Source organism: Rhyacophila brunnea, unplaced genomic scaffold (genome assembly GCF_057557595.1).
Source record: "Rhyacophila brunnea isolate RB1 unplaced genomic scaffold, BYU_Rbru_1.0 scaffold_13, whole genome shotgun sequence".
NCBI classification, from domain to species: Eukaryota; Metazoa; Arthropoda; class Insecta; order Trichoptera; family Rhyacophilidae; genus Rhyacophila; species Rhyacophila brunnea.
In genome coordinates this window covers 30,645,303-30,661,933 of record NW_028232785.1, presented here as the reverse complement: position 1 = coordinate 30,661,933, position 16,631 = coordinate 30,645,303, and the positions used below count along the sequence as shown (strand labels likewise).

Here is a 16,631-nt window from a genome sequence, read left to right as displayed (position 1 = left end):
GAAGGAAGGACACACGGTGGAAACCCAAAAATCTACTACGATAAGAAACACATTATTTATTTATATACGAGGGTGGGTCAATAAGTCCTTAGAAAAGCCGACAGGTGGCGCGACTAGTACTGCAAGCGGTTTGTTTTCATGCAGCGGCACTACCGATTCAGTATGCTGCGAAGTTTCAATCAGATTGGTCGGGTTGTTGTGTGTTTCTCGTACATTTAAAAAAAAAATTTGCTTGTGGAAAATGGAAAAATGGAAAATGCAGAAAATTGAGTTTAGAGTTGTTATTAAACATTTTAATATAAAAGGGTTAACATCAAAGGAAATAAAAAATGAGTTGGATTTAGTTCACGGCATATCTGCTCCTTCACTTGCAACTATTTATAACTGGTTAAATGAATTTAAACGTGGTCGTACATCAACAAAGGATGAACCACGCTCAGGACGTCCTGTAGAGGTGACTACACCAGAAATGATCAATAAAATCCACGATATGGTGTTAAGTGACCGAAGATTAAAGTTGAGTGAGATAATTGAGGTTACAGGGATCTCAAAAGGTAGCGTCATTTCTATTTTACATGACAAATTGGGCATGAAAAAAATTTCTGCAAGATGGGTGCCGCGTTTGCTCACAGTCGACAATAAACGCAATAGGGTGGTGGCCTCTAAAGCCCTGTTGTCGCTCATGCAACGCAATCCGGATGAATTTTTTCGTCGCTTTGTGACTGTAGATGAAACATGGATACACCACTATACTCCCGAGACGAAAGAACAGTCAAAGCAGTGGATTGCGAAAGGCGAACCATGTCCAAAGAAGGCGAAAACCGTAAAATCAGCTGGTAAGGTTATGGCTACTGTATTTTGGGATGCACGTGGAATTATTTTCGTTGACTATTTGGAAAAAGGAAAAACAATAACAGGGGATTATTATGCATCTTTATTGGACCAGCTAAAAAACAAAATTGAAGAAAAACGGCCTCATTTAAACAGGAAAAAAATCCTCTTTCATCAGGACAATGCCCGTGTTCACACATGTTTACAATCAATGGCTAAAATTGAAGAATTGAAGTTCGAATTGGTCGACCACCCACCGTATTCGCCAGATTTAGCCCCCGACTTTTTTCTTTTCCCAAACTTAAAAAAATGGCTAAGTGGACAACGTTTTTTTTCAAATGAAGAAGTCATCGATCGGACAAATGCTTATTTTGAGGACCTTCCGAAAACTTATTTTTCTGACGGTTTAAAAAAAAATTGAGAAACGTCTAACCAAGTGTATTGAGCTCCAAGGAGATTATGTTGAGAAATAAAAAAAAAATACAAAAATAAAAACTGTTTTAATGCTTTTTTCTAAGGAATTATTGACCCACCCTCGTAATATAATTTATGAGGCGCCGTCGGCTTTTTCATTGTACAAAGGGCCTGTCGAATAATCGCCAGGCATAATATGAGCATGTGAACAGAGCTAACACAGTTTCGTGGCACATAAAAATAAAAATTATTACCCATTATAATAATGTAAATATCAAATATGGAACAATGAACAAATCCAAACAAATTTACTGGAGAGCTGTGCATCGATAAAATATTTTCCAGCATTATTTCTTCGTTAATATTATGTGGTAGTGACATTTTGGTGGGTGAAATAATTATTTCACTTATATTTATAATGACAAAAAATACTAAAAACAAATCTTCAAAATGTTTCTATCGAGATCACAAATCACTAAGAAAAAATACATAACACTAACGTAATCATAGTAATTAATTAAAAGGTAAATAAAAATATTATCGATGCACACTTTTCGATGCATGACCAATGTTTTGTTTTGATAACCCTGGTGACGCAACTAGTACACCCGTCTTCGCAATGGCGCGCGATTCAAACGACTGAATAACGAGTGTTCTTTTCAAAAATATATTTCCTTGTGTTTTACTTGACATTTTTATGATCTGTTGCCTGATATGTCTACCTAAAGGTTTGAACTAATTTTTAAAGCATATTATCCACTAGTTTGGTCAAAAATACGAGATAAAGTCTATGGCATGTTTACATGCCATACGCAGTCTAAGGGTTAAAAAGTCAGTGATGATTTTACAAAACAAGTGAAAATAGATTTACTGTCATTCAATTATAAAGATGTCCATATGTGCATAGATCTTGAGAGTCCACTGTCCAGTTGATGTTCTCGATAAATTGACAGTAAGCATAGTGTATTCGAAGCAATCATTGGGTCTTTGCTCTGAATCAAACAGTTGTTGAAAAACAATTAATACTTATCTAATAATTATTATTAAGTACATATTTAATGAGTATTTTTGATTTATTTAGACATTGTGACATGCAGGTAAACTGTAGGGTATCCGCCGAGTCTGTAAAGTTTGAGAAGCTCCTATAATGGCCACTCAATGTGTTTTGAGTTACTGAACATTTTTATGTTTTTGTTTAAAGGTTCCGTGGGCGTTGGTAGCGGAGGCGTTGAATGTGAAATTCCGATCTGCCACCGGAAGATCTCTCACCGATGACAATCTCAGGTTCCTTGGAGAGAAGGCGTTCAGGTATGTGTATCATCTGTCTACTGTCTCATGTTATATCTCCGTTGGACTCTCAATAGCTCTTACACCCGCTCGTTATGTAGGTATCCAGAGACTTGTGCACAAATTCCAATATGATCGCAATGTATTTTGAAGTTTTGGGGTGGTCTGGTGTTCCATCGTATTCTATTTTCATGGAATTATTGGTACACGTCTTCTCCTTCATTGAGTGTATCAACACCATGGAGTGTTTCCAATTCCTGTAACTCGCCAGTACCGTTGCGTTTTCTCCAGGTCATACCAGCATTTTGTAATTCTGTCTAATGGATGGTATTAGGTGGCCTTCGAGGACACCAAAAATTTGGTTGGTTTGACGTCAGGCAGGCTAAATTAAGACTAATTTAGCCTGTGACTTAAGAGACTTAGATTAAGTAAAGCCAAAACCAATGCACGATCCTCCTTCTTATCTCCTCGTTACTCTTGAACTCGTTCCACTCCACACCCAGTATCCACTGAAAGCATATGCCTCGTAAGATGCCATGTCTCACTACCAAGGAATACAAAAATGATATGTGTGTTGCCTTCTGATGATGATGTATGAAGGTTTACAAGTTGTTATTTTCAATAGTTATATCGGAATCATTATGTACATTAACATTGGTCATAAAAACAATTCATTTCACATTCACAACACATTCAATTTTGTTATATACATATGCCCGTGATGGCGGAACAGTTGTGCATCAATTTATAATGTCGTGGGTTCGTACATATTATAACTTTGTTATTGCAGATCGACAGTACCCGCAGGGGCGGACATGTCCCAGAGTCTGCTGTCTTGGGCGCAGTTCTGCAAAGAACCGTTGTCGGACCGCAACTTCACCTTCTGGGAGTGGTTCTACGCAGTGATGAAGCTCACTAGGGAGCACCTGCGCGGACCCTGGGTCGATGGGTGAGTCAATAACACTTCCCGTAGGATTGAGTAAAATCCTGTTTTTTTTTTTAAAGTCTCGTAGCTAGATCAAAGAATGTCTAGTTAAATGTAAACTTAGTAATAGAACTAAAGTTTAAATTAGTTCAAGAGTCATTTCGAATTGCAAATTCAATTGTAGCAAACTTCACATTATTATTGCCCACATCTGTCAAAAACTGAAAACGTTTCAATACAATTTTAGATTCAATCTTAAGTTGGCTCTCACCACATCTGAACTCGCCTCGTGTGCCGCACAGCCATAAATCAAACATTCTGAGAACGGTGATCCTTGCGTTGCTTGTGAAGACATCACGCATCTACCTAGCGACAGTCGCGCGTCGCCTTTGAAATGTGTAGATATTTGAATGCGGCGATCGGTGAGCCGGTATAGGAATCACCAATTCGTAGGTGTTTGTATGCGACCTCGCCTGAGAAGCATGCAACTTGTCTGATTGCAACAGCAGATTTTTTTTTCAGACGAAACAGTCGCATTCGACCAATCTGCGGAGCTCCATTTGGGAACGTGTGTTTTGTGAATAACAACGTATTCGACACGTAGACGAGACGAGTTTTGATGTGAGAGCCGGCTAACACATAATATCAACATAGAATTTGGATTTGTTATTTTGGTAGTATTGTTTTATTTAGACATGTAACATGTGCCACGATAGAAATGTCCACAACGATGGCTGAAATTAACCCTTTGATTTCATGATTGTTAAATGTTCGCAGGGCCGTACTGGGATTCGTGCGCAAGAAGCAGGCCGAAGAGATGCTGTCGCAGTGTTCCAACGGCACCTTCCTGCTGAGATTCTCCGATTCCGAATTGGGCGGGGTCACCATCGCATGGGTCGGAGGTAAATCATCCATCTTACCATTTTAAATAATTGACACTGGCTAATAAATAAAATGCGGACTTGATTAAACATAAATAAGTTAAACGAATGTTTGGAGTTAACTAATATTGATTTATACTTTGGATTTGACTCGAATTTTAAATGTAAACATGTAATTTTATAAATGTTTAGAGTTGACTTATATTGTTTTTTATATACCTGCCGCGTTTCCGTGGAGCATCATGATAAGTATATTTTAATCCATGTTACTTTGATGTTTGATGACTTTGATGATTGTTTTGAATTTAATACCGAATTAAATATGTCAATACATATTGCATATTGCTGCGGAGTTAATCAATTGTAAGGAGTAGATTAGAATATCCAATATGGAGTTGATGAAACATGTACACAACCCATTGAATGAATAAGAAGAAAATTATACTCAGGTGTTGAATTATGAATTATGAATAATGTGTCAGTCTGAAAATTTCGAATTACAGTTAAATTTTCAAAGTTTTTCATTGTTTCTGTTTGCGATTGCAGATTCGGGCGAAGTATTCATGCTGCAGCCGTTCACGTCAAAGGACTTCCAGATCCGATCTCTGGCCGACCGGGTGTCCGATCTGCAGCACCTCGTGGCCCTCTACCCTGACATTTCCAAGGATCTCGCCTTCTCCAAATATTACACTCCCTTCCAAGGTACCTTCGAATATTAATAGCGAACATTGTTATTATTGTACTCCCGTCCAGAAGTTGAGTTATATTAATGTCGTTTTGCGTTTCAACAGAGACCCAGCCGACATCGAGCAACGGCTATGTTAAACCCCTGCTGGTGACGCACGTGCCGGGTTGGGGCGGACCCGGGGGATCTTACGCGGGAACCCCGCATCATCACAGCGCCTCTTACATGCACTCGCCGGACCCCCAGAGAGACACTCCCAGCGTGCACAGCAGGTGAACTATACCACTCCTCTCTCTCTGTCATATTCTTTCATATAACATTCATTCCGACAATCAATGGCGTCAGTTATCTCCCTTTTTTTTATCATATTCAATTTTTGCAGTAAATTAAATTTCATACCGGGATCCTACAAAATAAATAATCAGTTGAAAATACAAACGCGAGGAGATGGCGGATTTTGAAAATAATATAATCTTTTAATTTTTCAGCTTTCAAAGTTCTGTGATGCAGTTGTAAAAACACTTTGGATCGACTTGAAGAAAAAAAAGAATATTTTTCTCGTATTTTGCATTTATTTTAGTTGAATTGATTTGAATAGAATTTTTTTTCAAGTCAAATTAAGCTAAGTCCGTATTATTGAAATTTCCAAAACCAGTTAACTCCAGTAGCATTGATTTGCATTTGAATTTAGATTTACCAAAACAAATTGAGTCTGTCGTATAATTAACCAATCTTTTTAATGAAATTAATATTAAAAGTTCACATATCCAGCCATTTATTTTATACAAGCTTATTTATATGGCGACTCAATTTTTTTTTACTGGAAAAGATGTCGTTAGTCCAATATGTTGATACGAAACGACTAATGCATACTAACGTAAGTCTGAATATTTAATTTTCCAAAATGAGGCATCCACCATGATAATACGTAAGATGACTACTTTCCTATAAGTATATTTTAAGTCTTTATGGAGTTGTTATGATAAGCTGGATGTTTCGGGTGCCGTCGCAGGTCCCCTTCTCACGACACGGTGTCTATTTGTAAGAAATCAAATTAATAATATAGATACCTAACTTTTTGAGAGGAAACTTATTTATATGAAAAATTGACCAATCTAAATTTTTTATTTTGTATAATTTCGTAATGTAAAAATTTACTGAAACGACACGTTTATTTTATTTGAAGAAAATCTGAGTATAGGTGTCGCTAGATTTCAAAATCAATCAAAGTCCATAATAGATGAATAGGAGAAAAGCAGCTTTTTGTTATCTCAAATACACAGTCACAAGGGTGAAAGTTTATATTATTTCGCGTATAGAATATTTAAAATTAATAAATTCTACATTTTGATAATGCAGAAATGTTAGAAAGCAGTAGTTCTTCAGCAATTCACAAAAAAGTCAAAAATACTTAAAGGTGGACTTGGCTGATTTTGAAATGTAGCGACACAGATTTCCTTTGAAGGTTAATTAATTTATGTCGGCAGTATTCGATGTAGAAATTTATCTATACGAATTTTGACAGTTCGCTTAGACAGCGGGCGCCAATGTCACATGCCAAATTATTTTTATGAAATTAGATAGATTTAATATTATGTATTTTTTAATAGATGTATGATTGAATGTCAGATTTTTTTTATACTTATGAAAATGGCTTTAAAATTGAGCTTATAATGAAAGAATATACAGGTTTTTAATATACGTTTGTTTACAACAAATTTTATAAACATTTAAAAATATTATATACAGGTCATAAAATAGTATTGGAATTATTAAAAATAATGAATTTGGGGTCTATTTAAATTAATATTAGAACATGTCTCGACTTAAGAAAACATGTGGCCTAGCTGTTTTGAATCAAAGGCAGAAGTATCCGCCGTTACTTGCATTTAGCTGTTTTTGTTTGTAACTTAACATGAAATCAATCACCGTAAACGTAAAAAAATACGGCTAAGTTGCGCTTTAGTAAATACGTTTTCAACGTATAAATATATTGGACATGGTTGTGTTTGTTTGCGTTGGAAACATCATACGAAAATGTGAATCAATTTATTTGAAATTCGCTACGCTGTGGGAGATCTCTGGTGGTATTGTAAGGAGACAGGTCCCGTCTGGTTTATCGAAGGGTGGAGGTAGGCTGTGGGAATCCAACATAAATAGTGCATGCTAAACTTTGTTTGTTTTCATTGAACTAAGAATACAAATAATTTGTATTTTCACCTGCAATTATTGCAGGTGGTTTTTAAAATTTAATTAAAGTCTGTCTAAACCATACCATAATAGATAAAAAATATTCTTCTATCTATAGAATATGTCAAATTATGGCATTCAATCTTCCATCATTTTGGATATTTTATAGAGAAATATTGTTTATAGAAATAATATTATTTTTGGTTTAGGCAGGTCTTAATTAAATTTTAAAAACCATTTCCAATTTGTATTCATAGTTTAATAAAAACATATTAGTATGACGGACAAAGTGAAGTGTGCACTATTTATGCTTAATCTCCACAACCTACTTCCAGCCTTCGCCGCTGCTGCCAGAAGTATAATTTGTGAATAATTCAAAACGCATTTTACCTGCTTAGGCCTAACAAACGACATGACTGGTTTATTTTCTTTGGAATTCAGGGTTTATCAATTTTATATTTATTGTTGAAATTTCCATTTTTGAATCTCTGATTACGGTTTTAAAAAAATATATATATGAAAAATATCATCTCTCAAGACTCATATTAAAGGGTAATTTTTTGAGAATATATAATATGTGCTACTTACTAAGTAAAATAATGTCTTATATCGTTCTATTGATGTGATGATAGTGTCCAATGTCCGTTGTATTGTTACATGTTACGCGTTTATGTATTAACTGAAGTGTTGTTACGGCTATGTTGCAAGTCTCGGATGTTGCGTTTAAATTATTTTTAACACGGTGTGTACTAGAATTGGATCGCGTCATGCAGTAACAACAGGCCAAACCCATGCAATATGAACAGCGACTGCTAGAAAACCATTTAATTTAAACACGCAAAAATATTTGAATTACGAAAAAGTAAAATTTTAAGATGGAGTGTGATGGTGTTATTATAGACGAAAATACGTTTGATGCAACATAACTAAAAGGAAAAATTGTACATGTAAGCAAATGACAGCAGGTTTTATTAATTGACAGGCTGAGGATTGAACGAATACACGTGCATTGGTGACCGAGTCGAATGCATCAGTCTCGTAATGAAATGTGCGATTGTAAATTCTACTTTACCCTTTTTCAACATTAAATGCAGTTGCATTCTCTAATGATCCAGTTTATTACTTTCTACTTTTGGTCGTACCCTCATTGTCTTGAAATTTTGTCATCTTGTGAGTGACAAAGACTTTCCACCCTTCTTGATCCTCTGCTTCCATCAGGGCTAAGTGAAAGCTGGTCCGTTCAGCTCCAGCGTGCCGACTCTCTCCCTCTGCGTTGCCTGGAGGCTACCCAAAATCACCAGTCAAACCGAACAATATGTCCAAAAAAAAAATCGGTGTGTGTACTTATGTACGCACGTGGGAAGTTATTCTTCTTTGGCGTAACAAAACAAAACTTGTGATAACCTAGATTCTTCGACTAGCTCTTAATTATCTTGTTAAATTACACACTCAAGAAAAAGGACCGCTTATTGGAACGCCGTTGGTTTATTTCTATACACTTTAACTTATATTACTAAATTATATAATTATTTATCATTGTTTTTTTTTGTTAAAGTAACTGCCACTATGATGTTTAATAGTTTGTTTACGTAAGGAATTGCAAATGGCCGACAATAATAAATTCGCTGCCTAGGCAACGGGTAAACTACAATATTATACTGTATAATCGTCACCATTGGAGTATAATACTGTGGCGTAATGTTAGTGCATTCGGCTGATAACCGAATAATCAGTGTTTCGAATCCAATCGAGTGCGTTTATTTTTGTGTGAAAAAATAAATTATGTACGACAAAAATACACTCTGATCTGATTTTCCAAACGCGTCTAAAGATGTATAACTTCAAAAACTGCAGAATGCGTCTCAGACATATTGTCAGAGCCGTTCCTGTATATGCAGCCTCTGGATGATTGTCTTATTTGTCCTGTGCTGTCCAGAAATATAAAGCGTTCAGTGTCCTACTCTTCAAAAATTATCGTAGCAAATGTAGTCCAATGAATGTTCGTTATATAAGTTTTGTTTTTAAATGGCTTAATTAAATTAAAACACTTTTAGGTGTATTCTTTCAGTATAGGTACTATATTTGATTACATTTTCCGTAATTCTGTCACTAACCTACCTATTACACTCCCCCTTAAATGTTCCTCAGTTTGGCGACAGCGTGGCTTGGTCTGTTGACGTATGATGACATCCAATTGTTATAAATAATAACTTTTGAATTAGTTAATATCATGTAGTTAGGTAATTTGATGTAATATCGTCAGTGGCATAATTCGAATTACTGTATATTATAAATATAAACGATGAAACGAATTTCATATCGGGTTTTTCTCTTTTCCGCTATATTTTATCCTAAATCGTTTCCGCTCATGATGGAGCGTATGGACTGGCTTATTACGAGTATCGGTATTAAATCATTTGCTCAATTTAGGGATTGGATTACAGGGGAAAGCTTTTTTGAAAATTACATCATATTTGTCATATTATTATAGTCAATGAGATTGATACTTACTACAGAAAATGTGACCATATGTCTATTTGACTATTGTACACAATTAATTAATTTTTACATATCAAGTGGAATATTAAAAAATATCTGGCATCGCAACCCTCGCGGACTTTGGCCTACGAAAACTGCTTCCGTCCTGGACGATCTGACGCCTTCCTGTGCATTTTTTAATTCACCGCGTTGCAGACTTGCTGTCTCTGTTTTACCCGTCCGGGTCTTCTCTCATGTTCATGTGTTCTGGGAATCCGTAAATAGCCCTGCCTTCTCGGTAAATTCTCCAGCATTCGACTAATAAAATATAACTTTACATTATACTGAAATCGATAATTTTAATAGGAGGCGGGGTTCAAAAATGTGATGTTATTAGACAAGGGAGGGGAAATATTTTATGTATCAAAAATACCTAAAAATGGGTGGCGTCCGAACGACCCTTAAGCCGGCTCTTATATCAAAACTCGTCTCGCCTGCAACGTGACGAATACGTCGATGTGACGTCATCGTTATTCACAAAACACATGTTGCCGAATGGAGATTGGTCGAATATGACTTTTTGAAAAAATATCTACTGTTGCATTCGACAAGTTACATGCTTCTCGGGCTGCCAGGATGCATACGAACACCTACGAATTGGTCATTCCTATACCGGCGTGCTGAACGCTGCATCCAAATATCTAAACGTTTTGAAGGTTACGTGCGACTGTCTCTAGGTAGATGCGCGCTGATCTACGTTCTTGGAAGGTGTGATTTATGGCTGTGCGGCAGACTAGGCGAGCTCGGATGTGAGAGCCGGCTAACATAGCACGTCGTCTGATCATATTCTAGATAATTCTTGTCTATACCAAGGAATAATTTACAAACCTCTAGGAATTTTTCATATATAAAATTTTCTCTTTTATAAATTTTGAAATTCTGTTTCAGATTATTTTTACTGTACCCCCCCTGAAAAAAAATATTTAGAATTTACGAGGTTTACGGGATGGAATGTTGCATTTTTTAATTCTTAAGGTATTTTAACGAAAATGACTGGATATACGTAATTTTAAAGAAATTCACATTTTAAAGAATATTTTAAGTATATAAAGTGTCAGATTATAAATGTTTAGGTAAAGAAAAAATTTCCAGTATTAACAAATTCTCGGTAAAATTTTTTTATTTTAATCGTTCCATAGATAGGGTTAAAATAATGAACGTGCCAAGGACATTTTAAAAATACGTGTCGTATTTACATTTCAAGAAATTACCGATCGTTAATTCGCCGTGCGTATGATACGCGTAGATAAAAATATTATATAAATGTCTAAAATAGATAGTAAATATTATGAGTTAAAAAAAATTAAATCGAATTCGACGTATAATTAACATTATTTGTGCGTCGTGATTTTAAATCTTATTATTTATTAATTTTTTTTACTTTTCATTTAGGTGATAATTTAAAATAGTTTAGTGGTACTTACACGCAATTGAATAATATAGAGTCAAAAACAGCAAAATCCTATTGTAATTCATGTCAATTTGCCTTATTTTGTTTCTGTTACATTACAGTATAATATTTATATGACCGCACATTATTCATTTCAATTGCGTATTCATAGCTTTTTTTTTTAATGAAATCGTACTATTAATTCTAAGATACTTATATATTTTTTACTGAATTGTTTTTTTTTAAGTGGTGTTGCCATTCTCTCGGTATTGGCGATATATGTAAAAATTTCAATATCTCATAGAACAGTAGAACCTCCATATAATGGACTAATGCGGATGAGGGGTGTCAGTTAAAGCTGAAAGTCCCTTATATAAAAAGACTAATGAAATCCTGTTTATCTGTCTCAGGATGATGTCGTCGGTGTTTTGTAAAAAGGTTGAATTAACCAAAATGCTATTTTACAGGAGGATTTTTAATTTTCAACATTTATTTATTAATTACCTTTGGATGATTATAAATGTCTAACAAGTTTATAGTAAATATAGTATTTTAAAAGGCCTAATACCTATGTCATATTCGCTTTTTATTTGTAATACTGAGTGGATATTCGCCCTTACGATTATCATTTTTAAATACTTTCCTGTGGAGATACAAATTCGCCGTTTTCACACAATAAAGCTAGTGAGGTAGGTACATTGTTTTTTCTGATGAAAATGGTTGATTCGCCCTTATTACAAAACACCAACGATATATCCAGACACACCTGCTGTCGAGTGACATTAATGTTCAATGTCGACGCGTTTGCTTTCGGTAATCCTGTTTTGAAAAAAGAATGCATCCATCGACTTCGAGTAAACAAATTAATCTGCTGTTCAAATACGTTCAGTCTACGAGCATGACGGCATTATGACTCGAATTCGAGTGCGAGAGGTACGACGTGATTATCGTGAGCAGAAAATTGTTTACAAGCGGTGACACTTCGATTTAAACATGTATAACGTTAATTAACGATGTTTTTAACAATTTTCACATTTGACCGGATATCTTGTCCGTTATATCGAGGGTCTATTGCATATTATATATTAAATCATGGTGCCTTTATTTTACGATAAATATATTTGCAAAATCTATATATATATATATTGTTAATCCGTAAAAAGAATTTATTTAAAACAAATTTTTACCGTATTACCAGTACCGAGTGAACGGTGTCCTACAAGGCTCCATCCTTGACCATTTAATCGATAAGAGTTATTTATAGTACATATTTCAATTACGATTTTGAATTAAGTATAAAATTATAAATTAATTAATTATTGTGATATATACATTGTAAGACTTTTTATATATAATTTTGTTTACGAAATATTTAGTTAAATATGACAATATACATAACTGTTTTCACTTACATAATATATATATATGTGTATATTTCGTCATATAATATATAATATAAATGCGTGTTGTTTATTGATTGATATATTACCGGATTAAAATTTCACAGATCCATGATAATATACGATATATGTATTTAAAGTGTATATTCTGTGCACACAGTGAAAACGGTTATACATTTATGATATGAAGTATAATATGTCAATTTATTGTGTCATGAAACTGTGACGGATTATTAATGTAATATGAATGAAAGAAAAAAATTAAAAATACAAACTGGCGATCTGACGATTGTTTTATTTATTTTTTAAAAAAATGTATTATTTTCTCAACCTGTCATTGGATATTTTTTTAATGTTCTTTTTTCAAATTGCGCCCCCCCCCCTCCCCTGTTCCTTTTTTCCTTTGTAAAAAAAAGACAAAAATGCAGCACAGACAAAAACGGCGACTTTTTTTTTAATGAAAAAAAAGTAATTATTATTTTTGTATGTTTTTTTTTAATATTTTTGTATCTGTATGTTTTTTTGTAGAAAATATAATATATATTTTTTTATATTATAATAATGAAAGGGGGGTGTTTACGATGTTCCCTTTCAAATAAGTATCTTGCCAGCAACACATAACGTCAGTATATATTATAATATAGCCTTGCTTGTTATAACATTTCATTTTATATACAAAAGCATAATATTGTAAAGAATCACATATGTTTTTTAATAAAGATGTCAATTGCGTAAAATGATTTAGCCCTTCGTAAATGAAAATTGTATGTATTTTTAAATATTTAAATCAAAATGTCTGTTTTATAGTCTGTGTTGCTATTTTTCAAAACAAAAACAGGAAACTTCCAAAATTGTCATTATTTGAATAAAGAATATTAAAAACAAAGGGCGGAGGTTGTTCAGAATACATTTTTTTATTAATAAGTATTGGGTTTACTTGAACATTTAATAATATACGATCATCACTTTTTTTTCTTCATCTTATGTTAAAAATGGTCGCCGTTCTGTTTGTCTAATGTGCTACGTTTTTCTCTTTTTTTATTTTCCGGTATCGAATCAAAATGGATACGCTGATTCCCTACAATGTCCCTCAAATTACCTTAAAACCAATTCATTTTATCACCAATAATTGCACACACAAATCAAACAAATATATACAATTTGTAATCCTCGATTGATACATTATCCGAACCGTTCCAAAATGGCTTCCCTAAATCAGCTGCTACACTGTGGCGCCGACACCCCTCTCCCAGGCCGGCCAGTACCAGTCTTCGATGGACTACGACATCGGTCAGCACCTGGAGGGACTGGACGACTGCCAACTGGATCTGCAGTCCTTTGGCGCCTGCTTCCCCGATATGCCCAACTGAGCGCCGCCGGTTAATACATTTTGAGCTGACGGTAAATCGAACGCATTTACCGTTGACACGCATTCAAAGTTAATATTGTATGTAGCACAGTAATAATAGACATTTGTTGTGAAAATATTGAAATAATTGCGTAAGTAATGAAGAGAGGGGCTGTATACACGGAGTCAAGTACATTGTCGACCTATACAATTATAAACAAATTTATTTTTATAATTTTGTGTTCGTAAAAGACAGTGAAAACTCGATTTTACGTGTCCGGAATTCACTATTTGTGTGTAGTTTTAATTTACATCAGGAATGTTCAAAATTCAATTAAATCTACGTATTTAAATAAAAAATCCAATTTATTTGAACGCTGATTCAATTCCCCACTGGCCGTGCGGCTTAAGCATCGACCTATAATGTCGTGGGTCCCAGGTTCGAATCCTGGGTCTGGCGAGTACGCATATTGTTTTTCAATTTGAATATGAGTCAGAGTATGGATCTAATTGGTTGAGCAAGTGGCTGACATCCATTTCTCGTAAAAATAAAATCTGTTATACAAAAATCCACTTTTTGGAGGCCCATATGATTTTAATTAGGATCGGACATGGTTGAAAGAGAAAATAAGAAGATTCAATACAATCATTGAAATGAATTCCTGATGAATGCTTGCATTTCTATTTACATACATGTCTGCAGTGCTCGAGACCAAGGTTACACAATGCGATTGTATAAAGAAAAAAATTCAAAAGAAATAAACATTCTCAAAAAGGTGAAGGAACACTTCGACATAATAATGTCTTAAACCAATTTAGTGTGATTTTTTTAATAAAAAATTAATTAATCGTTGAAGAGAAATTCAAAAATGTAAAATCGGGAGTTTCACTGTTCTAGTGTGCCCACAGAGTTTAAACCAAGAATGTTGAAGGAAACTTTCGAGCCTCAATATATTATGAAAGTGAAGCAAAAAAAGGATCATTGGTCTACTAATTTACATACAAACTGTACACAAAAGAGACCAGTGGCAAGGGGTTAAGGTAGGCTGTTAGGATCCATGGTTTAGGCACGATTTAATTGATTATTATTAAAAACTAACCAATGCTATCTGCAAATTGTAGTCTAATGCGTCAATTACATTGAGCTACTTTACGAGCTGCTTGTTGGCGAATTTACAATCTGCCTGTAAAGTCGCCCAGTGTCATCATTGAACAAGCAGATTGTAAACAATCTACCGAGAAAAGTTGAAAGCCGGTCGACTTTACACGCTACACGCCGGCGTGTGGGCCTACTGCGTCTGCGCAGTAGAAACCTCCCGGTAAAAAAACGAACTACGTTCTGTCATAATAGTCGCTGGCTCGTGGCTGAATCGCCCGCTATTAAATTCGCCAAAAACAAACAGCTCGTAAAGTAGCTCAATGTAATTGACGCATTAGTTCAATGAAAAGAAATATGTATGACTGACAAAATTTAGTGTGCACTATTTATGTTGGATCTTAATCTTTTCTATGCCTCACGACATTACTATGGCAGGCTCTTACTAAAATCGCTGTAATACCAATAATTTCGGACTTATAATTTTTTAATTATTCAAACAGATGTCACTGTGTTCAATTTTTTAGATTATGCAAATCAATTGACAGTGGCTTAGTAATTTGAGTTTAAAGTCGGACAAGACGACTTGCGAAATTTGTATATGCGGCCTGTCGATCACAGCCTCATAGAACAAGACAACTCGCAGAAGTCACAGAACCGTACAACCGTCAACCTCCACCCCTCTCCACTGGTAGGTACATAAACTTAAAAAAACCCATAGGCCATCCGCTCACGAGAATACTCAAAAAAAGACACGACTGAAACTCCAGTATCTAGCTAATGTATTTCAATGGCGGCTCGCTGACGGCAAGACTGGAATCTCTCAGTTTCAAAACGTCCGCGACTGAAACCGAAGAGACGCGACATGCTAGTCTCTCAGTTTCCAGTCACCCATAAAACATTGGTACCAAAATCAGTTGATTCGATGAAAAATCATATTTTCTTACCAATATTGGTAGCACTGAACAAACAATAACAAGTCAAAAGTTGATGGGCGAACCGATTTTTAATTTAAAATATGTGGCAGATGTTGAGAAATACTCCTGCCTGTATATTTCCATAAAGATATTACGGATCTTCCATCAGCAACCAGTTTGTCAGATTTTAGTTTCTCAGTGAGGGGAAGAATAAAGTAAGTGATAGTTATGACACCTGGGGCCTTATGTTAGAACTTACGAGTTGTAGTCGCCCGGTCGACATGACGTCATATGACATCATTGTGACGTACTATCGGAGTGATAATACCATTCGAGAAAATAACGCTAGTCAAATGCTGGCGTTATTCATTGTCCCCATACACAAATAGGTGTTTCAGCGTAATAATATCTATGGTGAGCAGTGTGTGTTGGGCGGCTTGCCTCAAGCGTGTATTGGCTGACGTCACAATTACGTCATGTCGTCGGGTGACTTGATATCACTAGTTAGAACATAGGGCTGCTGATTGATTTTTAACTCTGTCGTCGACATGTACTATTGGATTCCCAGCCAGCCCCTCAATAGTAATAAGTAATAAACTCTTAATATCGTCACCGTTTTAGCAAAACCATCTATGTGTCACTTTTATCAAAAATGACTTTTAAATACCAAGTCATTCCTTATTTTTTTCTCTATAGGCCAGTAAAATGATCTATGTGTTGGGTAAACTC

The 16,631-nt window shown here is 35.0% G+C and overlaps 1 protein-coding gene across 4 annotated transcripts in view; it reads left to right on the top strand.

Annotated features, from left to right (window-relative positions):
- The window catches only part of Stat92E (Signal transducer and transcription activator Stat92E), a 33,732-nt gene extending 18,874 nt beyond the window's left edge, over nt 1-14,858 (top strand). For 2 of the 4 annotated variants that reach the window (XM_085940778.1, XM_085940777.1), the window contains exons 15-20: nt 2,447-2,553; nt 3,323-3,481; nt 4,235-4,359; nt 4,885-5,040; nt 5,130-5,295; nt 13,761-14,858. In XM_085940778.1, the coding sequence (XP_085796904.1) occupies nt 2,447-2,553; nt 3,323-3,481; nt 4,235-4,359; nt 4,885-5,040; nt 5,130-5,295; nt 13,761-13,911 (864 nt within the window). In that variant the 3' untranslated portion in view covers nt 13,912-14,858. Of the gene's footprint in view, nt 1-2,446; nt 2,554-3,322; nt 3,482-4,234; nt 4,360-4,884; nt 5,041-5,129; nt 5,296-5,511; nt 6,418-13,760 lie in introns of those variants that run through there. The other 2 variants (XM_085940780.1, XM_085940779.1) reach the window with 1 other exon arrangement.
- The last annotated feature ends 1,773 nt before the right edge of the window (nt 14,859-16,631 follow it).